The sequence below is a fragment of the Saimiri boliviensis genome, chromosome 6 (assembly GCF_048565385.1).
Source record: "Saimiri boliviensis isolate mSaiBol1 chromosome 6, mSaiBol1.pri, whole genome shotgun sequence".
NCBI classification, from domain to species: domain Eukaryota; kingdom Metazoa; phylum Chordata; class Mammalia; order Primates; family Cebidae; genus Saimiri; species Saimiri boliviensis.
The window spans coordinates 60,377,967-60,403,596 of NC_133454.1; the positions used below are offsets into that span (position 1 = coordinate 60,377,967).

At 50.3% G+C, this 25,630-nt stretch overlaps 1 protein-coding gene across 3 annotated transcripts in view; it reads left to right on the forward strand.

The window, feature by feature from the left end:
- Window positions 1–3,669: 3,669 nt before the first annotated feature.
- Window positions 3,670–25,630, forward strand: part of SLC37A2 (solute carrier family 37 member 2) — a 29,619-nt gene continuing 7,658 nt past the window's right edge. For all 3 annotated transcript variants that reach the window (XM_010334400.2, XM_074400795.1, XM_074400794.1), the window contains exons 1-13: window positions 3,670–4,057; window positions 17,421–17,502; window positions 17,892–17,985; window positions 18,105–18,183; window positions 19,791–19,926; window positions 20,364–20,440; window positions 21,284–21,450; window positions 22,101–22,138; window positions 22,449–22,601; window positions 22,932–23,022; window positions 24,469–24,531; window positions 24,886–24,971; window positions 25,450–25,498. In XM_010334400.2, the coding sequence (XP_010332702.2) occupies window positions 3,999–4,057; window positions 17,421–17,502; window positions 17,892–17,985; window positions 18,105–18,183; window positions 19,791–19,926; window positions 20,364–20,440; window positions 21,284–21,450; window positions 22,101–22,138; window positions 22,449–22,601; window positions 22,932–23,022; window positions 24,469–24,531; window positions 24,886–24,971; window positions 25,450–25,498 (1,174 nt within the window). In that variant the 5' untranslated portion in view covers window positions 3,670–3,998. The remainder of the gene's footprint in view (window positions 4,058–17,420; window positions 17,503–17,891; window positions 17,986–18,104; window positions 18,184–19,790; window positions 19,927–20,363; window positions 20,441–21,283; window positions 21,451–22,100; window positions 22,139–22,448; window positions 22,602–22,931; window positions 23,023–24,468; window positions 24,532–24,885; window positions 24,972–25,449; window positions 25,499–25,630) is intronic.

Consider the following 25,630-nt stretch of genomic DNA (forward strand, 5'->3'; position numbering starts at 1 on the left):
CTGCCTCAGCCTCCCGAGTAGCTGGGATTACAGGCACATGCGAACACGCCTGGCTAATTTTTGGATTATTAGTAGAGACAGGGTTTTGCCATGTTGGCCAGGCTGGTTTCAAACTCCTGACCTCAGGTGATCCATTCGCCTTGGCCTCCCAAAGTGCTGAGATTACAGGCAACAAATGTTTATTAAGAAAGTAAATGAATGCTTACTTTTAGATACTAGAACAACTAAAAATTGTCCCCAGCTGTGTGACTAGGCTGAGACTACCTCACTTCTGTCATTACATTTATTCCTTTTAATTTTTCCTCTAAACATGGAGAAAACATTTCTCCATCCTTCTCTCTTCCTAAGGACTACCAACTGTCAGGCTGTCTTTTTATATACCCGCTCTCACCACTGGTATCCTAAGGAGATTGACCATTTGAAAGCAGGGCTGCCCTGTCGGTTGGCTGATAGGTCTCCAAAGCCCAGTCTTCAGGCCGTTATGTTCCATTAATCTAGTCTTCAGTAAATTGAAGCTGGATGGCCTTTGCTAAGCATTCCAGAATTTGACTTCTATTGAGAAATAAAATCTTTTTCAATACCTTTCATCACCTTGCTTATCTATCTTTTGACTGTGTTAGCTGGGAAGAATTTAGTAGTAACTCACAGAGTTCAGCATCTGACATATTTAAGATAATAACTTCGTTCATTTCTTTGACACTCTACTCAAGCCATACATGCATCCTTGTCAACCCCAAATTATTCAACACGTATTACCATGAAGCTTACAATAACTCAGTGGGTTAAGTTGTATGTATGTACACACATACACAGATACATACACAACACACAAGCATATGATATTAAGGATTTTGCAGGTCGAAAATATATTCTATTATACTCACTGATCCTTTTTAAGAATTCTGATCCTTTAACTCCTACATTTTGTTCTCATTTATGATGGTCATTGGTTTCTCTCAGCTGCAGTCAATATCTGACCCTAATACCATATATGTTAGTTCCTGCACACATAATAATAGCTCCATTTGCCAAACCTACATAATACAGCCAGGCACTGTTACACTTTTTATTTGCACAAATGTTTGATTCTTACAACACTCCATAAGGTAGGTGGTGGTACATTCATTTTACAGAGTAGGGAACTGAGGGTTAGTGAGTAGTAAGCATCTTGGCCAGACTTGGCTCTGACTCCAAGCCCATGTTCTTTTTACTACACCATTCTGCCTCTCAATAAAGAGGCCTAATATGAAATTGAATATTTAAAAGATTGAATAATTACAGTTTATCCTAATATCCCAACTCTTATCCCCTCAATCAAGACTCTGTCTTGATTGTATTACCAAAAATTACGCTTTTCTCTGTTTGGTAAGACAGAGCGGAAGGAGGGAAACAGGCTCAAAAAATGATGTTTGTGGATGTGATAAAATTTTGGAGTTCTGTTATCCAGTGGCCTGTTCTCATGGCATTTGTCCTCATAGACTTCCTTAAACATTCAGGTCCTTCAGTTCCTTTGAAAAAAAAAAAAACAGGGAAGACACTTGTTGTCATGTCTTAAAGGGCCTAAAACACTAACTGGCTACCCTAACAGTCCTGTGGGCGGTCCTGGAACTTGTTAGCAGTAGGGACTCGTATTTGATGGGTAAAATGGCTCCTTTCTCACAAGTGTCTCATACTGAACCATTGAAAGCATTTTTGACAAATTATAAGGCTATCCATGTAAGAACTGAGGATCTTTTCCTTTAGCATTTGATTCAGTAGCTCCTCCCCTCCCTCTTTATTTTCTTCAGATCCTGTCCACATTCTGCAGGATTTGAGGAGGTGGTGTATGGGAGGGGTGCCAGACAATAAAAGAAGGTGAGTCGAGAGTGATGAGGTTGCGTAGGTGAGTGAAGGGACTCCCTAAGCCACAATATCCCTCTTTGTCACTCCCCTAAGCAGCAGGAAGCAAAGAGATTGTCCAGCTCACCACAAGAGTGAGTGAGGAGTAGTTCCAACATTGGTAGGACTGTTCCCACTGCCACCCTGGCCCTGAAAAGGGATACATGGCTGGAATTCACAGGAAGTAACTGGGACAAGGCAAGGTCTGTTTCAGTACTGGCCCTGCTCCCAGCTACTTTGTGCACTGTGAGCAACAGCTGTACTACCATGAGGGCATATTCCTAATGCCTTTCTGAGAGTCTCAAGCTCAGGTAGGCATGGTTCCCTGAGAGGCAGGAACACAGCTTCTGGACAAATGAGCAGGAGTGACCCTTATTCTTGGCTTCTGTCTGTCTGAAATGGAAAGACAGATGTTCCACATTGCTGAAGTCTAAACAGCACCTCTGAAGCCCTGGAGATGGTCTCTTCCATTCCTCTGGTGATGTCCACTTCCTCCACAGATGTAGCATCAAGGAACTTCAGCTGCTTCCTTGGCTCAACGGAATTCCAATTGAACCCTTCCCTTTAGTCCCTCAGAAATAAGCAGCGTAGAAATAATTCCCTTCCTGGGGATATCAGCTCTTTCCTCTAGTTTTTTTGCCACCCCTTAAACGAGTACCATACCCTGGGGTACCTGTGATTACTGACCCTAGAATGGGTCCATCTGGGACAGCAGGTGTCTCCTGTCCCAGGCAAACCAGGACATAAAGTCACCCTACCTAGGTGGATAATAGCCACCTAACTGACTTGTAAGAATGAAATGAATCTACCCCCAGACACAGCGAGGGGTCTAATCAAGGGTTTCATTTAGTGAGCCGCCGCTAGTGACCCTGGTCCTTTGGTGTTTCAAACCTCTGCACCCTATTTGGGCCTCCTTTCTATTTATTGCCTTTCTTTTCTCTATTACTTTACCTCTTGTCATTGGCATGGTGCCCTCTTCATTTCTGCCACTAGACCTATGCCCCTGACTGCCTGGCGTTAACAGAGGCTTTTACAACTCTGCTTACCCTCTTATTCTTGATTCTAGGGCTGGTACCGACCAAGCCCATTATTCTGGGTCCTAACCTGTTTGGTGAAGTTGTTCCTCCACTTCCTTGACCTTGCACGTAGGGCCTGGACACTCCTAGGAGTTAGGGGCAGGGTGAGGTTAGGGCTGAAACCCATTTGCTCGGACACTCCTATTTTATGTTCTATTGACTTTATTCTTTGGGAGAATACTTCCCTTTTCAGCCCTCTGTAGTTCACCCTTGGGTTCATATAGAAGTATCTCACAATTATCGGTGGAAACATACCCTGAAATCTTCAGGCTAGCGGCTGTCACTTTCAGGACCACAGAAGTTCCTGCCTAATGCCCCTCCCCCCCCCCCAACCTGCCTGACTGCTTGCCTCCAGAAGGGAGAGCAGGAGTGACTGCCACACCGACATGGTGGGAGCGCGTGGGGGCCGGTGTCTGTGAAGGGCGGGTAGAGCGGGGTCCTGGGGAATCTGAGCAGGGTGTAGGTAGCCCCAGCCTGAGCCTGTGGTGTGTTTGGGGCCAAAATATTGTCCAACCCCCACCTCTGGGCCCACGGAAAAACTCCTGTGCTCCCAGAAGGCATGAGTACCGAGACTGGTGTCCTGCGGGGTCACTGGGTGTGAGTCCCAGCCCTCCAGTGTCTCGTGTCGGAGCCCACGGGTTCTCAGGACAGGAAGGGCTGCGGGGCAGTGCAGGCAGGCAGGCACGTCACATGGGACAGCGCCACGATTGCTGCTTTCGGTTCCCCAGCGGGTGGTGAGGCAGAAAATGCAGGGCGGAAAGAGGAGCCCCCGCACCTCAGAGCTGTCGGGCCCGGGAGGCAAAGCACAAGAGCGCTGTGGTGCCAGCGGCCGGGCTGGGTGGGGATGACCTGCGGGTTTGCGCTGGACCCGACCCCAAGGGCGGTCAGGCGCAAGGGGGCGGGCGCTCCATGCTCAGGTCGCGGGGCTAGGGCGGGCCGGCCGGCGGGGCATTTAAACCCTGCTGACAGCCAGTCACGTCCGGGACACGCGCTCAGCTCCGCAGCCTCCTCCGTCGACTCAGTCTTGGGTACCGGTCGGGCAAGATGCGGTCTTCTCTGGCTCCGGGAATCTGGTTCTTCCGCGCCTTCTCCAGGGACAGCTGGTGAGCAGGGCAGGAGAGGGAGGCGCGCCGGGACCTCCCGGGCTCGGCGCTCGCGGCCCCAGAGACCACACCAGTTCTGTCCTGGCATAGCCACGCGGGCAGCCAGCGGGGCTCCTCCTGCCGCGCCCACCTGGGAGGTTGATAACACTCCCTGCCTAACTCCACCCGCGCGCCCCAAGACCCCGCGACTCTGGCTCTGTGGCACTGGGGAAGAATAGGCTGCTGGAGAGGGTCTCCATCGTTTCCGTTTCCAACCTCCTCTCGGAACTCACAGTTGGGGTGCCTTCCGTGTTGTTGAGCAGCTGGGTAACCTGGGCTCGAGGCTGAAGACTCAAGGCCAGGGCATGGTAGAGGAAAAGGGTGGCCACTGGGGTTTGTGAGTGCCCCTCTTGGTCTCCTTTAGCCCTCGAACGCCAAGGCCAGAATTCAGTGGTCCTGGGAGCTCTTCTCAGGGCTTTCAGCCCTGAGACACACACCTGGAAAGGGCACAGCTCTCAGAGCTGAGTGGGGCAGTCCCTCAGCAATGGGCGAGGGGCTTCATGGTGGTTCTCTTCCTAACCCCAGAGACCACATGTTGGGGTGCATGGTGGAATGGAGGGGCTTCAGCCACTCTTCCTTAGATGCAGTCAACCTTTGGAGCAGCCTGTTTGGTCTGCACAGCTTTTAAAATATTGTGTTCATTACCATTATTTACAAATTATACAATTTAACAAAAATAGCCAGATTCCAGACTTCTCTTAAAAAACAGACGATGTAGGCCAGGCATGGTGGTTCATGCTTGTAATCCTACCACTTTGGGAGGCCAAGATGGGAGAATTGCTTGAGACCAGGAGTTCGAGACCAGCCTGGCCAACATTGTGAGACCTTCTGTCTCTAGAAGGAAAAAAAGAAATGAAAAATAGATGATGCAGCAATACTGGGCCTAAATTTCCAAATTAAATGAATAGGATTGAGGAGTCCCCTTTAGATAGGGCAGGCGCTATTAAAGTGGCCAATTTGTCCTAATTTTGAAACAGTCTTTCATCCTCAACCCTCTCAGTCCTGGGCAAAGCAAGACAATTGGCTATCCTACACACTTTTTAATTGTTGCAAGCTCTCATCAGTTCTAACCTTCTTCACTCACTTAGAGTATTTACCTAGACTTTTTTGAGTTGGAGACTGTTAAAAGATATTTTTCAGAAAAAGATTAAAATCCTGACTCTCACAAAGATATAAAAATGAACACATGTTAAAGATTTTATTTTACTCATAATAAAGGTCAAGAAGATATTATAATAGGTTAAAAAGAGAATCTAGAGAGGGGGATTGGGGAATCGTTGTTTAATGGGTATGGAGTTTCGGTTTGGGAATATGAAAAAGTCCTGGAAATGGATGATGGTGACAGTTGAGAGACAATGTGAATATACTTAATGCCACTTAAATGTACACTAAAAATGGTTAGAATGGCAAAATTTATGTTATGTATATTTTACCACAATTTTAAAAAGAGAATCTAAAGAACATGTTCATTTATAGATTAGGAATATTGAAACCAAACTGGTTTTCCACAGGTTGTGAGGGAAGACTGCTGAAATTATCTTTGTACGTATATTTTGTAATGACTTCAGTTACCTACCACTTCAAAGAATTTTAAAATAGCTCAAGGTCAATTAAAAGCTAGAATCCGATAACCTGGAGGACTATACTCTAGAAAAGGCATAGTTTTCCACAGAAATACATTTTTTTTCTACACTCTCTCCTATTTTGATTTTTTAAAGTTTCTTAGGAAGATTATTCTTGATCACAAAATAAAGCTGGTCTCATTGGATTTGACTGGATTGTGTATATACGTACTACAAGAGTGTTAATTTACCATTTTACCACATGGCCCTTGTTAAGTTAATAAACTTTGCTGGAAGTTTTTGTAAGAAATCCTAGATTAGATTTTTGAAGTCTTTAATTGTTTATTGTCCTGACAGTAAGCTGAGTTAAGAAACTGTCTCCATAAGGTTTTACCTACTGTACTAATATATTTGGGCAAATTCCTCTTCTCAGGGTCCCCAAAATATCCTAAAGTTTCTGGGCTAGCCAGGGAGTGACTTTCCTTTTGGCCTGTAAACCTGGAAACTCAGTAAGCCTGTTTTCTTGGGAGAGTTTTCTTAATATTGGCTCCATAGAGTGAACCTCAGTTTCTGAAGGAGTCTGGTTGTATCTGATTAAATAGGCATCCTTATCAAATGCAACATCCAGGCAAGGTCTTGGTTGCATAACCAATTTTTCTAATTATGTACTGGTAAAACAAAACAAAACAAAACAACAACAACAGATTCTTACTGAACCTGTGCAAGTAACCATATTGCCATGAAAAGCAAGAAGGTTCCATAAGAGTTTCTAAATTCTGAGGAGTCAGGTACGGAGAAAAAGATATTTTTAAGTGTTTCATTTCAGTTTACAAAAGCAGAATCTACTAAATTGTGATGGATTAATTAATACAGCCCAAGAAGAAAAAGAAAGGTATTCCTTATATATCCAGAAAATAGAACACTATAGTAACATCACCAATATTCTGAACATAGAAGACAGTTATCCATCACCAGTTCATGTGTGATTAATTCTGTTCCACTGAATCTTGGGTTAGCAATCTCAAAAACCCTAAAGAGTTTTGACTAAAGAGTTTTGGAACTCCTGACTCAGTCCACTAGTACATTCTTAATGTCGTCCAAGTGGTACCATCAGAAGCCTATACCCAAGAGCAATTACTTAGTATCATGCTTTTCTGAGACAGGTCTTGGTTGTTAAAGAGAAAAACTCTTGGCCTTCCAGGCCCAATGGCATGCTTACAGTCCTAGCTACTCAAGAGGCTGAGGTGGGAGGATCCCTTGAGCCCAACAGTGTGGGACTGTAGTGCACCATGATCATGCCTGTGAATAACCAGTGCACTTCGGTCTAGGCAACACAGCAAGATCCCATTTCTTAAAAAACAAAAAACTCCCACTCTGTTCTGTAACTTATTACAGAGCCTTTAAGAAGCAAACTATCTGAAGGTGACAGAGAGTTAAAAAGTGCTGATTAACTTATTACTGATAATTTTCCAAAGGAAATTTGTTTGCTTCTGTGATATGTAAAACAAAAAGATGCTAATCCAAACAAAAACAATTCTACACAATGTCTAAAAACTGCTGATTTCAAAGAACACAATGAACATTATATTAATTTATAGAAATAAACATGATTTTTACAGATCAAAAATCTTAAGATATATAAAAATTTTAAGATACAATTTATATAATATGCCAAGAATATCAACTGAAGATATTCAGCAAGTTTGACATAAGTCCTAAACATCTGTATTTTAATCAAATGTCATAGGGAAGGCTGATGTACAACTCCAGTTGAAAACTAGTGGCCTGGAAGATGCTAGATTTAAATTAAGGAAAGTTGCAGCCTGGTAACATTTTATTTTATTTTATATTTTTGAAACAGAGCCTTGCTCTGTCACCCAGGTTGTAGTGCAGTGGTACAATCATAGCTCACTGCAGCCTCAAACTCCTGGGCTCAAGGGAGTCTCTTTCCTCAGCCTACTGAGTAGCTGGGACTACAGGCATGCACCACCACACTCGGCTGTTTTAAATTTTTGTAAAGATGGTCTTTCTCTGTGTTGCCCAGGCTGGTCTCAAACTTCTGGCCTAAAGTGATCCTCCTACTTCATCCTCCCACCTCATCCTCCCAAAGCACTGGGATTGCAGGCATTAGCCACCATGCCCAGCCTCCAGTAACATTTTAAATAATAACTAAATTCGTGACTAGTAACACATATACTGTTGTCATCAGGGAAGGCACCATCAGGGTGCTGATAAATAGAAACATGTCATGTACAGAGAGGGCATTGGGAAATCGGCAGAACTTCTCATACAGCATATCGTTTCTCAAATATTTAGATATATAATAATATTTTACTAATATAAATTTAACCTAGAGAAGGCTGAGTATCTCTTCTGACTTGACAATTATTTCCAAGCAAATTGATCAGTAGTAACATATTAAATAAGTCTAATTATTTCTAGCACCTCTCTTTTTAAAAAAATGAAAGGACAAATCTTTGTGATTTTCCAGGAGCTCTCCCTCTTTTTAAACTAAATATTCGCAAAATCATCAAGATTTTGCCAGCTTTGGCAAAATTTTAACACATTTGATTGCTGATTTTCAGACTTATTGTTTGCATGTACTATATAATCCAAGACAAATCAAATTTCCTTTCTGTAACCTATAAATTTATCCATTCAGATTTGTTCTTCACTGTTCTCTTTCTTATTCTGGAACAACCATCCATTTTTCTTATGTAGATTATTTTCATTTTAATAGAAACATGTTTAAATACAGTGTATACAAAGTCACATACCTCTCTGCCACTATTGCTCCTAGTAGAGTCTCATTCATGTATATTAGTTATATCTTTTAATCCAAGTAACTAACATTTCAGAGAGGATGGAGAGTAGGGAGGGTGGATCATTATAAAGCATCTAGAACACACCAGCATTCTAGAAGAGCTCCGTAACACACATATGACTTTCTCCAGCCTCCAACACTCTTCACTTTCACACTTCTCAAGGTGTGAATTCAGCTACTGTGTTCCCCAACATCTCTGAGATTTAAGACAGACCTGGATTGAAATCCTTTCACCACTGTGAACCTTGACTTTGCTGAACCCCAGTTTCCTCATCAGTAAAAGTCAGTTGCATTCTTGAGGATAAATGTAATAAGGAAACATTCTTCACGTCTTGTGGCTGATGGAGGGCACTCAACAGGTATTCTTTTACTTCCTTCCAGATGAGTTTAGGTTTGGATTCCCATCAAACACTAAATGTCATGGAGTTCTTCTGTAGGTACATTATTCTGCTGAGCTCTGAGGTCTGAAAGACATTCAAGACAAGGTTCTACCTTCTTGGAACTAAGAATCAAGCTGGAGAGAGGGTGTGTACACACAGTCAGCAATTTTAGAAGGCCCTGCTCTATTTATTGAGTGCAAAGGATGATGTTTCCCATGTGCCATGTCATTCAGAGAACAATCAAGGGGAATGCAGAAGTCAGTTGGGATGATTTTGAAGAAAGCTGACTTGTTGAGCATTTAACACATAAAAGGTTAGAGATTATACGTATACATTGCCCAGCACACAGGAAACATGGAATACATGGCAGCTTTTACTATCATTATTAGTGATGATGGTGTTATTATTACAGATACATGATAACCCAATTTGCCTTTCTTGTGCTAAACAAAATATAGGCCAGGGTGGAAACAAAAATAGAGACTTACAGTCTGAAAATAAGAAATCAAGTCTCTGTCACATTTAACTGCTTTCACATGTCCCCAAGGAGGGCATTTAAGAAGTGAAGAGGGCCAGGCATGGTGGCTCACATCTATAATCCCAGCACTTTGGGAGGCCGAGGCGTGTGGATCACAAGGTCAAGAGATCAACACCATCCTGGTCAACATGGTGAAACCCCATCTCTACTAAAAAATACAAAAATTAGCTGGGCATGGTGGCGTGCACCTGTAGTCCCAGCTACTCAGGAGGCTGAGGCAGGAGAATTGCTTGAACCCGGGAGGCGGAGGTTGCGGTGAGCTGAGATCATGCCATTGCACTCCAGCCTGGGTAACAAGAGCGAAACTCTGTCTCAAAAAAAAAAAAAAAAAAAAAAGAAGTGAGTCGGAAGCTGAAAGTGGATTTCCCTGGGCCTTGGCCTCCTTCTCTGTAAAATGAGGATAATAATAATACTTGTGTCACATGAGTGTTTTGAGATTTAAATGAGGTTCCACACGTAAAGTACTTAGCTCAATGCCAGGCTCATATGAAGCACTGAGTAAACACTAGTGATTGACTATATTCTATTTGCTTTTTGTACTACTTTGTGCCAGGCATTGTTTATTGGTAATTCTTGTGGAACTGCAAGGTGAATGTTAGATTCCCTGTGGAACATATGAGTATAATGAGGCGCAGAGTGGTTATGTAAGCCTGTCCAGCACCACACTGCTGATACTGAGCTGGAGCTGGAATCAAGATTAGTCTGACTCTCAAGCCTAAGGTCCTTCCGTTGCCTTCCCAATGACAGTGTGGTGTGGGGAAAAGATCACATGGCCATTTGGCCTTGGACAAATCACTTAACCTCTCCAAGGCTCAATTCCCTTATCTATAAAATGGAAATGACGATGTGCTTATATCACACGGTTTTGGTGAAATTAAATGAGAAACTGCTTAAGGCTTTTGGCCCAATGTCTAGCATACTTGATATTGGCTAGGTGCTTATAAATTTCCGTGGAAGGAGAGATTCATTTCCATTAGGAGAAGAAGGAAGTCTTTGATTTGGATCTGGGGGTGTTCTAAGCAGAGGTCACAGAGCTGGCAAAGGCATGGAAGTGGAGACATGACCTCTCCCCTGTCTATGAAGTGGTAACATGTAGCTCCAGCCAGCAGGAACATGCTGGATGGGAGCTGTGAGTCATATGGTGCCAGGTATGTGGAGACATACATCCAAACAAGAATCAGAGATGGTGGAGTTTCTGCCCAGGAAGATGTTGCTCTCCTCCTCCTGTTAGACTTTCCTTGTCAGGAGGGTGGTGAATGGCTTGTCGATGATGTTTCAGAGCCATGTGGCACCCGGAGGTTCCCCAGTCCTGAGCCTGCTAGTTCCTGCCTTTCATGCCAGTGTCTGTGTGGGTGCGTATGGGGGCAGCTGGCAGCATGGGAGATGACTGCAGCTGGTGCTTATGGGGCTGGGCCCATCTCCCAGGGCCCTCTGAGGGGGACAGCTCAGAACGTGCAGAAGTAAAGCCTGTGGGAGGAAATACCAGGGTGACCACAGCTGGATGAGCAGGAATGGGCGGGAGGGTGAATTGGGCAGGCAGGAAGAGCAGGAGCTGTGAGCCCCCATGACGCCATTTTCCTGTGAGCTGGAAAAGGCCATAGCTGAGCTGGGATGGATGGTTCTGCCCTGTGGAGTTAGCTAACGGCTTTCACTGCCAGATCCTAGTGCCCACCCGGAGGAGGACGCAGGAGAAAGACATTCAAACGCATACCGAGAGAAAACCTGCTGTGTGCCAGATACTTTCACATTCAGGATATCTCATTTAATCTTTATAACACTCTTGCGTAGCAGGAGTTTATGATCTTATTTAAAAGACCAGACTGAGGCTTAAGGAGATACAATAACTTGCCCAATGTCACATGAGGACTCAGCCAGTTTTGCTGGAAGTCTGATGTCTGTTTCCCTATTCTGTGGGCTAGCTCTCATGTCTTTCCTGTTGACTGCAAAGAGGTGCATGGTAAAGGCAGCAGAAAGGCTGCTTAAAATGAGCGTTGATGGGAAGAGGCTGCTTAGAAAAGGAAATGAGGGCTCCTCTCCCTCCTGGGGAGAACCTGGAGGTTGAGCCCATGATCCCTACCCCGGCCCCCCATAAGGGTCATGTGAGCCTGTGGAGCTCCCATCCCCCACCCCTCATGACAACAGCTTCTTCCCCAGCTGCTTTTTGGGCTTCCTCCTCCACCCTGCTGTTTCCTCTTTCCCTCTCTGCAGTGGACTGGCGTGCACCTCACTGGCCTCGGGTGGGGCTGTCTGACTCAGGCCCTGTGGGCTGGTCTAGAAGGTGGCAGCAAGGTTTTGAAATAGTCTGTAGGGCTGGCCAAGGCTTTGTTTTTTCCAGCCAAGCTTCTGTACCAACCGAGAGCTGGGGTCGGGGTTGACAGTCCTGAAGTAACAGCAGAATTGAGGACAGACACCAGGGGTAGAGTCCCTGAAGCCCAGGACCCCCTATCTGATTGCCACTAAGTTGATGTATGGCGGGTGGGGGTGGGGGCGGGGGCGGTGTCACTGCTCTCCTGCTGGCTTCTGGCTCAGGGCTTGTCCCCTGGACCCTTCCTGCTCAGGAGAAGGAAGGCCATCCTCCTGCCCCTCTAAACAGGACTTGTAGCTCTGCCATCATCAACATGCTTCCATCAGTGCTATTTACACAACCTTTCTTCAGAAGCGACACTGACTTAAAGCCTGTTGGCCACCTCATCTGCGCCCCACTGACTCTCCCGCTCTCCCAGTTATTCCAGCTGCTGACCGGAGCCCTTGCTGCCGCATGAAGCCTGTCTTCATTCTGCCTGAGTATTCAGGGTCCTCCGCTCAACTTTCTTCTCAAACCAAAACAATCTCTCCTGTATTTTCCTCTTTCCTGAAACAGATTGTCATCTGAGCCACCAATCTCTTCTCAAACATCCTGAGTGTTCCTCGTGGCTTCTGGCCAATGGCTCCCTTCTCTGGGAAGGCTCCCTGAGTCAACTCAGTCTCTCTGAGCATGCCCATGTTGCACCTGGAGGAAGGACCACAAACAGAGGGTTCCGTGGGGGACTGGCTGCTGCCCGGGGGAGAGCTTTGGGCCTCCCAGAGAGGGCTTGTCCTGTCCTGTGTGCTGAAGGCCTGGCTCAGGGCTCTGTGCCTGTGGTGTCTGCTCCTGGCTGGCCTTTTCCTAGCAGGGTATCTCCCAGTGCTGGTAGAGGGCTTGGTCAGGGGAGGGGGCACTATCACCGTTGGCCCTAGCTTGGTTCTTATTGTGCCCAGCCCCCTATCTTTTTCAGATCTGCTGAGTCTCAGACCAGGCACATCCGAGAAGAGGCCACTGAGTCCATTTTCTCAGGGCAAGTGCCAAGGTCACTTACAGCCACAGCCAGCCCAGCCTGGGACTGCAGGATGACTAGGGAGCCCCCGGGGAAAGGGGGCTGTTTCTGACATCTCCTGGGGCAGCGTCCCTCTGCTGGGCTGTTTCTTGGTTTTTGCTGTTGAGATGATGGTGGCAGTTGGTCCTCTAGGGGTTTTGTTTGTTTGCTTCTAATCTGTTGCTGCTTTGGGACACACTGTTTATTGATTTGACCCCAGAAGCATTCCTAGTGCAAAGTCTCAACAAGGTCAATAAAGCTATTATCACACTCCTTCGAAAGAGCGAGTTGGACTGTCAGCTAATAGTTAGGAGATAGCTGGTTGACCTCTCTATCTAACTTGGTTATTCAGTAACCAGTATCTGGTGGGGGTAGGTGAGACTCCGAGAAGTGCTACCTCTTGCTAACAAAGTCTTAGAGGGTCACAGGACAGCCGTCCAATCTGAAGCAGCCAGGGGCCTTCCTGTCTGTCCTTTGGTCCTTGGTCTACTTGCCCAGCCTGGCCCAGCCCCTAGGCCTCCATCCTCCCTGTCACAGCCACCCTGGGGACAGCTAGGCGAAGCTGGCTGTGCATATTTTGTGCCCTGCTTCTCTTCCGGGAACTCTTGATTCATGAGAAAAGAGCTGGTGAGAGAAGTGAAACCTGCGAGTTCTAAACATGAAAGGAGTGTGTCAGCTGCCTTCCTGAAGCTAACGTGAGCTTGGCAGCCTTGGCCTCCGTCTAGCCTTAACCTTAACCTGACTGAAGTTCCCAGTCTCTTGTGAACCACGGCACCTTTCTCTTAGAACACCCGACAATGGGGAATGGATAGAGCACCAGACTCGGAGGAGGCCCAGCTCCAACTGTGCCATGCCCACCGAGTGGTGTGACTTTCGGTTCATCCCTCCACCCTCTGGAGGCCGGGAAGGAAGTCCCAGAAGAGGCCAGGGCCAGGCCTAGTGTCACACAACACAGCTGCGGACCGCTTGTACCCCCAGACTCATGACTCTCCTGCTGTCTTGGGTATCAGGTTTTCTACTGGCAGCGTCATGGGGGATCCCAGGTGGTGGATTTCTAGGAGTTGGGGTGAAAGCTGGCAGGGACATCAGGCCACCGCCTAGAGGAGGGCAGGGCTGGAATCTTGGAACCTAGCAGGTCAGGATGCAAGTGGGGACCCCTGCTGATCTTCCTGTCTGCCCACAGGAGCAGGTGGGAGGGCCCTGGGGCTGGAGTCTCCCCCATGCTGCACTGTAGGCTCCCCAAAAAGCCCTAGAGCCCACCATAGGCAAGGCCAGGGCTCTAGGAGCTTCAGGGGATCCTTATGTTCATTAGACCCAGCTATGCACAGCAGGAGGTGGGGAGGAGAGGGACAGGCTGACAGCCACATCTCTACCTTCCAGGTAAAGCCAGGGCCTGGAACCTTCACTTCCCAGAGGAGATTTGGTTCAGCCTCTGACCCCACTCAGCTCCCCTAACAGAGCAGTGTGGGCTGCCTTCACCCCTCCAGCCCTTCTTCCTCATCTGAAGATTAGAAACATACTAGCTGTCATCTAAGTGCCCACTGGGCATCAGGAACAATTTCAGACCTCTTAGATGCATCTCACTAACCCATCAGTAGTTCTGAGGAAGGCGATAGACTCTGGTTTTCTAATGAGCAAAAAGATGTAAGGAATGAAACCAGCTTTTGCCCAATTTCTAAGCCCTTGCTCTTTTCTCTTAGAGACAACTCCCTGACATCACCACTTAGGGTCCCCTGTGATGCTGCCATGTGCCTGGGAGTGGCTGGCAGGATGAACAAGGCCCAGGGAACTGGCCCTGTGCCTCAGTGAGGAAGCCTGTCTGTGCTTCCCACCAAAACCTGCAGGGCACAGCCCTGGGTCTTCACCGCTTAGGGTGGCGGGGGTTCAGAGCCGCCGACCTGGAAACTCCTGCTCTCTTCAGTGGCTTCCCATCACCTCCAGAGATGGCCTAAATGCCACAGGTTGGCAGCTGAGGCCCTGTACCATGCCACCTGAGGCCCCTGCCCTTCCCAACCACCTCTGCTCCTCTGCTTGGCTCAGTTTCACCCTCCAGATACCCTGATTGATTCAGAGTTCCCCAAACAGGTAGTGTCATTTCACGCCTCCGTGCCTTTGCGCACGCTGCTTCCTCCCCCTGGCAGTCCTTCCTGCCCGAGGTCTGGTTGGCTTGGCCTCATCTTGCTTGTTTTTGAAGCCTCAGCTCCAGGAATCCTGACTGCTCCCTCCTGCTGGCTCAGAGCCCCTCCTCCGTGTCATCTAGGGCTCTCTCCTACAGCGTCATCACACCAGGCCTGTCTTCCACTGACCTGTGCGCCCAAGCAGGTGGAGATCCTGCTTACGGCTTCTCTTGTTAGTACTGGATCGTGGCAGGGTGCCTGGTGCAGGATGGGCACAGGGATGCATGGGAGAGCAGCCTTGCTTCTGCCCAAGGGAATGGAGATGTTAGAAATGGGCACAGCTCCTGCTACTGAGGTTGGCAGGGACGGGACTCTAGACAAAAGGGCCATGGAGCAGATGAGGAAAAACATCTGGGGCCATAGGCAGGGGAGCCAGAGAGGGCAGGCTGGGGTTGATGCAGTGTGGTTGGGGGAGTGGGGTGAGAGGAGAAGGGGTGCTGGCAGCTAACTGCCTTCAGGCCCCCATTGGCTCTGACCAGCCCTGGGAGGGCTCAGCGTGACTGTGGAACAGCCTGGCTTCCTAGTGAACACCAAGACTATGTAGCCAGCAAGGGCTTCACTGCCGAGCCTGTGATGGAAGAATAGTCATAGCTGGGGCCCCAGTGGGGCCTCAGATCCCCAGGGATCTTTCAGACACTGAGAGGATCTGTCACCATGGTCAGTGGCCGAACATCTTGGCAAAGGCCCTTGAACATACATGTGGTCATGAAATCTGGTTCTGCTGACCGGGACGTTTTACAGGCCGTATAACCAGGACCTGGGGACTAGGGGAGATTCATGCTGTGTTCCCTTATCTTGAGGGACAGATGGAGTTGATACTGGCAGCAATGTGCAACTGATGAGGAAACCAGAGGCAAAAAAAAAAAAAAAAAAAAAAAAAAAAAAAAAAAAAAAGGTTAAGAACTCACGGGAATTTACACATGCAATTAGTGAGAGGCACCACGCAAAGTTTCCCACCTCTCCCTGAACCAGTCACGTCTCAGGCAGGGCTTGGTGGGTGCTATCTGTAGGGCTGCAGGGTTCCTCCATTCATTGCTCTTTGCAGAAGCCAGCTGGGAACCCTCTTCAAAGTCTCTGAGAGGATTTCCCTCAGATTCTAGAAGTCCCTGAACTAAGAGCCATGAGCCATATGGCAATAGGTGAAACCTGGAAAACTTTGCTGCCACAAGCTTGCCATGTCTGTCACTGGGACAGGCACTTGGAGTAGCCCCAGCTTCCCTGGACAACTTGAGTCCCTAGAGGACCTCTGTGACCCGCCCATGCGCCTTAGGGAGGCCGAGAGGCCAGGATGTGGAGCCGCCTGCAATCCAGACTACACTGTTGCACCTTCATGAAGGATGGGATGGAAAGGCACTGAAAGCATTTAAGCAGAGCTGTGGAGGGGCGTGAGCAACTTCATTTTCTCAAGAAGACAGACTGTGGGGACCCAGGAAGGAAGCTCGATCCAGGGGCAAAGTGAGAAGGAGCCTCATAGCCCAAGCCCAATTCAGGCTTCGCTGAAATGCCCTTTTATTTCCCAAGTGGTATTGGGTTTTGCTTCATGCCACATTTGGGGGAAGTAGGTTTGGGGTGTGGAGGAGGATTCCTAGGTAGAGGGAGCATCCAGTGTCCTGCTTGTGGGCTCTTGGGGCCAGGACAGAAAGAGTTCAGGAGTCCTCCCACCCTTTTTCCTGACCCTTCTCCACGAAGGCTTCACTGGGGTTAGGTTTTCCCTAACTCTTGGCCCCTTCTGGGCTGCGGCTCCACTCTGAGGCCTATTTTCCATGCATGTCCTGGCTCTTGACTGTGGTAGGGAAGCAGACAGTGATTCAGCAGGGCTCTGGGGCCCTTCCCCAGGCCTCGGGAGAGGGGAGTGGCTGGGGTGCAGTGGAAACGCTGAGTGCCACCCAGCTAGACTGTTCTTTCCACGCCGGGCCAGGGCATGGGATGATATGTAAGAGGTGAGAGAGGGCATATGTGTGTGAGCCACAGGTGGAAAAAATGGGCTCTGTCACCAGCTATCCCACTGCCATCTCCTTTCCAACAACAGCCTGGCTAAACAAGGTACTGTGTCTGCCCTGTTCTAAGCTTCAGAGGAGTGTTGACCTCACTTTAAAAACAGATCCTTCTCCAGACACAATCTCCCTCCTACCCTCATCATTTCAGACATGCGAAGATGATTCGAACTCCCCACCCCTACCTCTGCCATACAGGCACACACACAGGCGCTCTGACCTCAGAGAGGTGTTCGAAAAGCAAAGGTGCTGCTGGCTGCTCAGAGCAGGTGGAGGTGCTTCCCATGGGCTGGAGCCGAGCGGGTTCCAACAGAGGCCTCAGGAGTTGGGGCAGGGAGATAGGTCCCCCTGAGCACCCTCTGGCCTCTGGGCATTTTTTCCCCAGCCTCCCCTTGGCCTCTGCACCAAGAAGGAAAGAGTTGGTGGTGCTCAGAAGGGGCACGGGTGGGGGATGCCAGCCCAGAACTTCCAGCCGGGGCCGACTTCCCGCTAACACAGATGCTGTCCCTCCCTGCAGGTTCCAAGGCTTCATCCTGCTGCTGACCTTCCTCATTTACACCTGCTATCACATGTCCAGGAAGCCCATCAGTATCGTGAAGGTGAGGCTAGGCTGGCAGCAAGGAGGAGTGCAGAAGCACATATTGTAACCATCCTTACCCTTATGGTGGCCACCAAGGCTGCACCTTCACCTGGCAGGCTCCCACTCTCCTCAGCTCTCTTCCCCAGGGGCTCCTTTTCAGTTTATTCCCCAAGACAGTTGTGTTGGTGGCTGCGGATAGACTAAGAGAGCAGGGCCTCTGGGCTACGTGGATGCCCTCGTGGATCTGATGTGACCACTTTCCCCTGCAGCCAGTTCCTGCAGGAGGAGGTGCCAGCAGGGGGAACATGGAATCTGGTAGGAGGCAGTGTCGCCGGTATGGCTGGGGCAGGCGGCTGCTTGCTCCCCTCTGGGTCCATCCCTGACCTGTGTGTCCCATTGCCTCTCCAGAGCCGCCTGCACCAGAACTGCTCGGAGCAGATCAGACCCATCAACGATACTCGCAGTCTCAATGACACCATGTGGTGCAGCTGGGCCCCCTTTGGTAAGAACAGGGCAACTTGCTCTTCCTACTCCCCATTTCCCTCTTCCTCGAGAAGGGAGTGTCCAGGGAGGGCTTCCTGCATGGGCAGCCAGCTTTGTTTTTCTCCCATCTGCTTTCAGATAAGGACAACTACAAGGAGTTACTGGGGGCCGTGGACAATGCCTTTCTCGTGGCCTATGCCATCGGCATGTTCATCAGGTAAGAACCGAGGCTGAGCCTGTGACCAAGAGGAGGACAGTTTAGAGCTGCTGCCTCCCCTGGAGGAACCTGGGGGCAGCTGGGTTGACGCGAGCTCCCACCAGGGAGTGATGGCTTCCCCGTGTGGGAATGAGACCGGGACTGCTGCACCTGCAGTCCGCCCGCCCCCATCCTCCCTGCCTTACCGCCGCTGCAGAGGCTGCTCCTTTGCCTGGTAGACTCCCACTCGTAGCAGCTCTTTTGCTTGGAAAGGTTTTTCTGGAGGCTGCTTCTGAGTCTATTCACTCAGATATCAGAGTTGGTGGGTGTGGACTGGGACCCTTTAAGGATGGCCCTGCATGCACCTGTAGCTGGGAGAATCCCCATCTGCTGTGTCCAAAGCAGCACGGCAAGCATGCTGTTCCTTGCCAGGAATCCAAGATCAATATGGCTGCATACTTCCTCCAAAGAGCTCACAGGCTAATGGGGGCAATGGATGCATCAGTAGCTAGTGCCAAAACTGTGGCGTCTCCATGACAATGGTGGCCATCTGGTGTTCTGGGAGCTCCGAGGTCATCACTTAGTCCAAGCTGAACTAGACAGAGGGGTTAGGGAAGGCTTCTTGGATGAGATGATGCCTGACCTGATGCGGGAGCCTTGGGCACGGTGGTAGAGCTGGAGACCTGAGCAAAAGGAAGGGCATGAGCAAGTAGGGCAAACGTGCAGAAGCAGCATGACCTACAGGACGAATGGTGAGCAGGTGTACGTAAGGGAGTCACAATTTAAGGAAGGTAGCAGCAGGGCTGAGGGCTGAGGTCATTTGCATATGAGGTCCATGGGCAGAGATGCATGGAAGGGTTTTTGCCAGGGTGTCCCGTCCAGATGGGCATTTCTGAGAGCTCACTCTAAGAGTCATGCTGAGGTGAATGAGACTGGTCACACAGAGGGACCGATTTGACAACAGCTCAAGCCGTCGAGCTTACGTTACTACAGTGGTGATAGAGGTGGAAAGAGGCGACGTGCTGGAGAACTAGCTAAGAGGTACCCTGGTGAGTCTTGGAGACTGAAGGTGAGGGGTGGGGAGGAGAGGCTGAGGGAGCTCTGAGTCTGGCTTGAGTGGCGAAAGGGTGGCATTCACTCAGATGAGGGTGACAAGACAATGAAGACATCAGGGCAGTTGGCAGGAGGAGGAAGAGGAATTCAGCTTTAGAGCACTAGGTTTCAAATGCCCCAGGGGCATCTGACTAAGGGTGTCCAGGAGGCATCTGGTTGTGACTGTGAAGCTCTGGGAGACAGATCAGGCCTGAAGATGTGCATGTGGGGCCATGTAGCCTATGGGTGGTTGGAAAATTGTAAAAGTGATGCAAAAGAGGGCTCTGAGAGGAAAATACATGATGGGGAGGGGCTGACCAACTGGGAGGAAGATGGGCACGCTAAATCCGCAGAGCATGGCCAGGTGTCACAGAAGCAGTGGGGGACAGAGGTTGGCCCCGTCACATGGCAACATGGAGGTCATTGGTGAGACCTTGGCCAGAGCCACTCCCTAGCGTGGTGGGGGCAGAAACGCAGTAGGGAGTTGAGGTGGACACAGAGGAGGTTAACCGCAGATCCAACTTTCTCTTCCCCAGTGGGGTGTTTGGGGAGCGGCTTCCACTCCGTTACTACCTCTCAGCTGGAATGCTGCTCAGTGGCCTTTTCACCTCGCTCTTTGGCCTGGGATATTTCTGGAACATCCACGTGCTCTGGTACTTTGTGGTCATCCAGGTATGAGTCTCCATCTTGCACTTGGGCCTGTGTTCCCATCTCGGGAAGGACCGAGGAGACCGCAGCTCTTGGCGGATGGAGGTCTGGGCTCCTGGCTCCCTGTCTGGTGCTCTCTATTACACTGCACCGCCTTCCACCTCCCAGCCCCGCTGCCCCCACATTTACTCACTCAGAGAGTTGGCCTCGACCACCATACTGCGGTCACTTCCGATGCACGAGAGGCTTGGTCTCTGCTCGGATAATCTTGAGCAAGAGAAGCCAGCTCATGACATTGGGGTGTGTGTGGTGTGTGTGTGAGGGTAGGGCAAGGTCTGTAGTGTGGGGTGTGGAGGGCGCCTCAGCCATGACACTGAACCTCCTCAGCCCAGGGCGGTCAGAGCAGGGAGCCGGCTGCACAGCCCAGGCCTGTTCCCACCCTCCCTCCCCTCTCCCTGCAGGTCTGTAATGGACTCGTCCAGACCACAGGCTGGCCCTCTGTGGTGACCTGCGTCGGCAACTGGTTCGGGAAGGGGAAGTGAGTGTCACAAGGGAGGAGGAGCAGGAAGGATCTGGAGGGCTGGGGATCGGGACCTGGTCACTGTGGCCTCTGGTGTAATTTCAGAGGGAAGGGTCAGAAAACAGCCTCTGTGTTGCTGTTCTGCACATGCTGAGAAGTGGCTGAAAGCAGTGCTGATTTTCTCATTGATGAGGCTTTAACTCATAGTTAAAGCAGGCGACTTTAGTCACACTTTTTTCTAATAATAATTTCTATTTTGAATGAAGACAAAAAGACGCCTGTAAAACTTTTTTTTTTCCTGCTTGAATTGGCTTGTGTGCAAAACAAAGTTGTTTTGGAGCAGGGATTCTCACCCTTGGCTCTACTGACCTTCTGGGCCGTTGGACCCTTGTTTGGGGACTGTCCTGCCACTGTAGGCTGTTTAGTGGTAGACTTCCTGGCATCTGCTCACTGGATGCCATAGCACACCCCGGGCTGTGACCATCCAAAATCTCTAGCTGTTACCAGATGTCCTTTGGGAGTAGGATTGCCCCTGGTTGAGGACAGTGCTTTAGAGTGAGATCGAGGGACAAAAGAGAGAGCGAGAGCCGGGTCCCCAGACCCTCAGTATGGCTAGAGCTCCCGTCGGCGCTCACTCAGGGAGCTGGGCAGGGGGAGCGAGACCCCAGGCCGTGCAGCCACCTGCTTGGCCCACCCAAGGTCTCCCACCCTTGCCGACTCGGGGCTTTGGGGCTCAGTCTTTGGTGACTTAGAGAAACTGTAGTCAGCCCAGCTTTAGAGCTTGGCTGGGGCAGTTGCTATGAGCAATGTGTTTTGCTTTTTACTTTTTCTACTCTCTTCCCTTCCCTGCCTCCCTTCCAGGAGGGGGCTCATCATGGGCATCTGGAATTCCCACACATCTGTGGGGAACATCCTGGGCTCCCTGATTGCTGGCATCTGGGTGAACGGGCAGTGGGGCCTGTCGTTTGTTGTGCCTGGCATCATTACTGCCACCATGGGTGTCATCACCTTCCTCTTCCTCATTGAACGTGAGTGGGTCCCTCGCTCCTTACAGACCCCACCAGTGAGCCTAGCAGTTCTTGGTTTGAGGGAGAAGGCAGCTGGCTCTACTGGAAAGATTGCTGGTCACAGAGTGGGAGGACCGGCTGTGACTTTGGACAATCTCTTGGAGCCTTTATTTTCTCATTTGTAAAATAATAATAGTAATAATATTGCCTATTTCATAAAATTTCTGCAGGCTTAAATGAGACAGCATAGTTAAAATGCCTTGCCCATAGGAGATGCTCAGCAAGCATTGATTGAATCTGAGCAGTGTGAGCAGGGAGGGTGGAGTTGCAGGGACATTCTTACAGTGACCTGGCTCTTCATTTGCTGCAGGTGGCCTTGTGGGCTAGCCAGGCCAGGTGTGAGAGCCGCTCTGTAGCTAAGAGTCCCAAAGTCCAAGAGGCAGTAGTGACATTGGTGGTTGTTAGGAAAGCCAGGCCTAGAAAGCTGCCTCCTGAGCCCCAGGCCCCACTTCCTCCTGCTGGGACACACACTGGCCACCTTAGGAGTTGGAGGTGGGGCCAGCTCCCAGGATGACTTAGACCCAATGCAAGGTGAGGGCCTGGAAATCACCTTGGGATTAGGGGTGGGGGACAGACTGGGAAGCTTCTTAAAAGGTGATTTTTTTTTCCAGACCCAGAAGATGTGGACTGCACCCCTCCTCAACACCATGTGAGTGTGAGCCCTCCCAGCCCCATCCCTGACCTCCAACTCCATCCAGAGGGCTGGACCCAGGGAGGCCCGAGGAGCTAGAGCAGGGAGTTCTGGCACTCACTGACCTCACAGACCCAGTGCTAGGCCAGTGGTTTGGCTACTTACAGCCTGATAGGTCTGGCAGGTTTCTTCACCCGAGAGGAACATGTGCCTCCCCATCCTGGGAGCCCCTGGCAGGAGACAGGGGCTGTGCTGCCAGCTGGGGGGAGGTGGCTCATGGAGGCGGTACAGGGATGCACCCATAGCAGGGTTCATCTCCTCTACTCAGGGCGAGCCAGCTGAGAACCAGGACAACCCTGAAGACCCTGGGAACAGTCCCTACTCTATCAGGGAGAGCAGCCTTGAGACTGTGGCCAAATGCTCCAAGGAGCCATGCGAAGAGCCTGCTGCCATCAGCTTCTTTGGCGCGCTCCGGATCCCAGTAAGTTTGTAGAATGAAGGAAAGAGAGGGGCTCTCTAGATTTTTCTGTTGGCGATGAGATGGAGTGCTTGGGTGATCTATTTTTCTAGCACTTCATTATAGGTGTGGTGTAGGTTGGGCAGACTGCTTGGGGAGGGTGCTGTGGGAGACTTGTCTTGAAACAACCTTGCACAGTGGCCACATTGCTTTCATTGGGACTGGATGTATTGGAGGATGCCTTGTGTGGCAGGTGATAGAAAGTGCTGGGGTGGTGTTGAGCACCCCTCGGGGCCACCACTGAACCCAGGACCTCTGGACCCCTTTCCATGTGCCCTCTGTTACGCTCCCCAGGGCGTGGTCGAGTTCTCTCTGTGTCTGCTGTTTGCCAAGCTGGTCAGTTACACCTTCCTTTACTGGCTACCCCTCTACATCTCCAATGTGGGTAAGTCAGAGAGGGGGAATGAAGGGGTCTCTGAGGAGGCCAAGGCCACCTCTGGTGGGAGATGAAGGCCCTTGTGGTGATGCCTGTGATTCCAGTACATAGTCAGGATTCCTGCTGGACCTCTTCTAGAGTGAAAGGAGATTGATTTAGTTCTTTATTTAAGTGAAAGCTAAACCCTGCACACTACCCCCTGCACCCTGACTCCAGGCACCTTCCCTCCCTTGGAACTGAGCTGGGGATTAGGAACTCAGAACTCTGTTCTGCAATTCTTGTTTTCTCCTCTAGCCCTTAGTATAGGAGAAACCCTCTCCAGGCTGCTTGGCTCATAGGTGGTAGAGTTGGGAGGTGCTAGGAAATGCCTGCCTGCTGGATATCTCCCCCAGTCCAAGGGAGAGGCCTGGTGAGCCACCCCACTCTCTGTAGCCTGGTGGTGAACATGTTACACTTCTCCCAATGGGACTTCAGGGGATGGAAGCCCTTGTCCCTGCACCTGCTGGGCTGTCCCTGTCTCATGGATCTACTCCTTCCTGCCCCTGCCCAGGGAGGTACAGATGAGATCACTTGAAAAAGGATGTTTCCTGTCCACCTGGCCTGGGTCTCTTGCTTTTCCGTAGGTCGGCCTGCTCTACCAAGGTGCAGCCCACCCCACCCTGCCCAGCCCCCAAGAGCCTCCAAGCTCCACCAGGGCTGAGGACCTGTCACCCAGAACTGCTCCCCTCCCTCCCAGCCCTGGGGAGGAACATCACCGCCTTGCCACACATTGTACTTGCTCTGAACAGGATACTGTAGGAATTAGTCACAGCCAAGTCTCAAGCTGTAGCTTGCCCCGCAGCTCTGTTGCGGCCTCTGTCTGTGATAGTGTGGAGCATTAGGGCAGCTTCGTGGACACTGTGACTCTTTGTTTTGTGGCCTTGGTGCTGACTTCAGAGTATGAGGCAACCTTGAGGGTGGAGCTACAGTCCCAGCTCCTGGACATTCCTTTTTTTAAACATGGAGCCCAGGCCTGTGATCTGAGGCCCCTGTTTCCCTGCAAGTGTCCTTCCTGACTCTGTGTATGTAAATGGGAAGAGCTCCTAATGCTGCTAGGGCCAGAGTGAAGCAGAGAAAGGACTGGGGTGAGCCTCAAGTTACGCTCCAAGGGAAAGGCGGCCATGGGTCAGGGTGCTCAGGGGCCAGATCCCAGTGCTTGCTGGGGAGGGCTTGTTCTGAGAGGAGAAGGTCATCCTGCAGGGGAAGAAGGCGATATGGGACAGGACCAGGAGGGCGTCTGCCCAAACTGCCACACTCCCACCCTGCGGCCCTGGCCAGCCTGCTCCACAGGTCCTCAGCTCTTCCTTAGAAAAGGGGGCAGTGGCCTGGATCACGCTCTGCAGGGCTTCTAGCTGTGACACTCCAGGATGTTTGCCCCAAACCCCAGATCTGACCACATACCTGTGTTTTCCACAGCTCACTTTAGTGCCAAGGAGGCTGGGGACCTGTCTACACTCTTCGATGCTGGTGGCATCATAGGTGAGGCTCTGCCCTGCTCTGCCCGCAGATTCCCTTCCCCTCTTTCCTTGTGGGATGCAGGAATAAGGGACAGGTCCGATGGGCTATGACCTGGGCAGGTAGTACCAGAGAAAAAATGGCTCCTGGGTTGATTCTCAGTTCCGCTTCTGCCTAGCTGGGTGGGCCTAAGAAAGATGCCCTTTTGTTTGTTCCCGGTAGTGATGGGCATTACAGGAAGGGAGGGCTGCGGAGAAGGCAACTCTGCTGGTTCTTGCTGATGGGCCCCGGCCAGCGCTGGGGCTCAGCTGGGGTGCCAGGCAAGGGGATGGCGTGGTCCTGTTTGGGAGGCAGTGTGTGAGTGGGTGTGTGTTCCAGGCGGCATCATGGCAGGGCTCATCTCTGACTACACCAACGGCAGGGCCACCACTTGCTGCGTCATGCTCATCTTGGCTGCCCCCATGGTGCGTATAAACTCAAGGGTAAATGTGAGCAGGAGACCGTGTGGGCCTCTGACCCGCGTGTTACACACATGGCTGTCTCTGTGCACATGTGCACCTGTATCCCTGTGCACACACGGGGAAGTAGCAGCAAGGGTCAGCAGAGGCACCTTGGAAAAAGATCCAGACTGCAGACTTTAGAGGGGGATTCATGACTGTTTGGCCCTGGTAGAGAAGGAGACCGCCTCCTAAACTTCCTGATCAAGGAAAGAAGAGATTGAGGTTGAATCTGAGAAGACTTGAGAAAGGGAGATGATAGGTTACCGCGTTTTAGACAGTCCGTCCTGGGACACAGAAAGACCAGAGAAGTCTGGGTATGCGAGGGAAAAGGAAGAAGATGCCCTCTGGGGTTCCAGGGCAGGAGAAGGTTGTTCCAGACTTCAGGGCTCCAGGCTGGCGAGGGGATCCTGGGTGACTCTGCCTCCTCCCTCTTCTCTCTCAGATGTTCCTGTACAACCGCTTTGGCCAGGACGGGATTACCAGCTCTATAGGTGAGGAGGAGGTTGCCAGTCCTGCCAGGCCATGGAAAAGGCACCACCTTGGGGGCCCCATGAGGCTGGTCCATTTGGGAGCACCAGGGGGTGGAGCTGCTGGGAGGGCTGAAGGCCCGAGGGTGCTCCTGC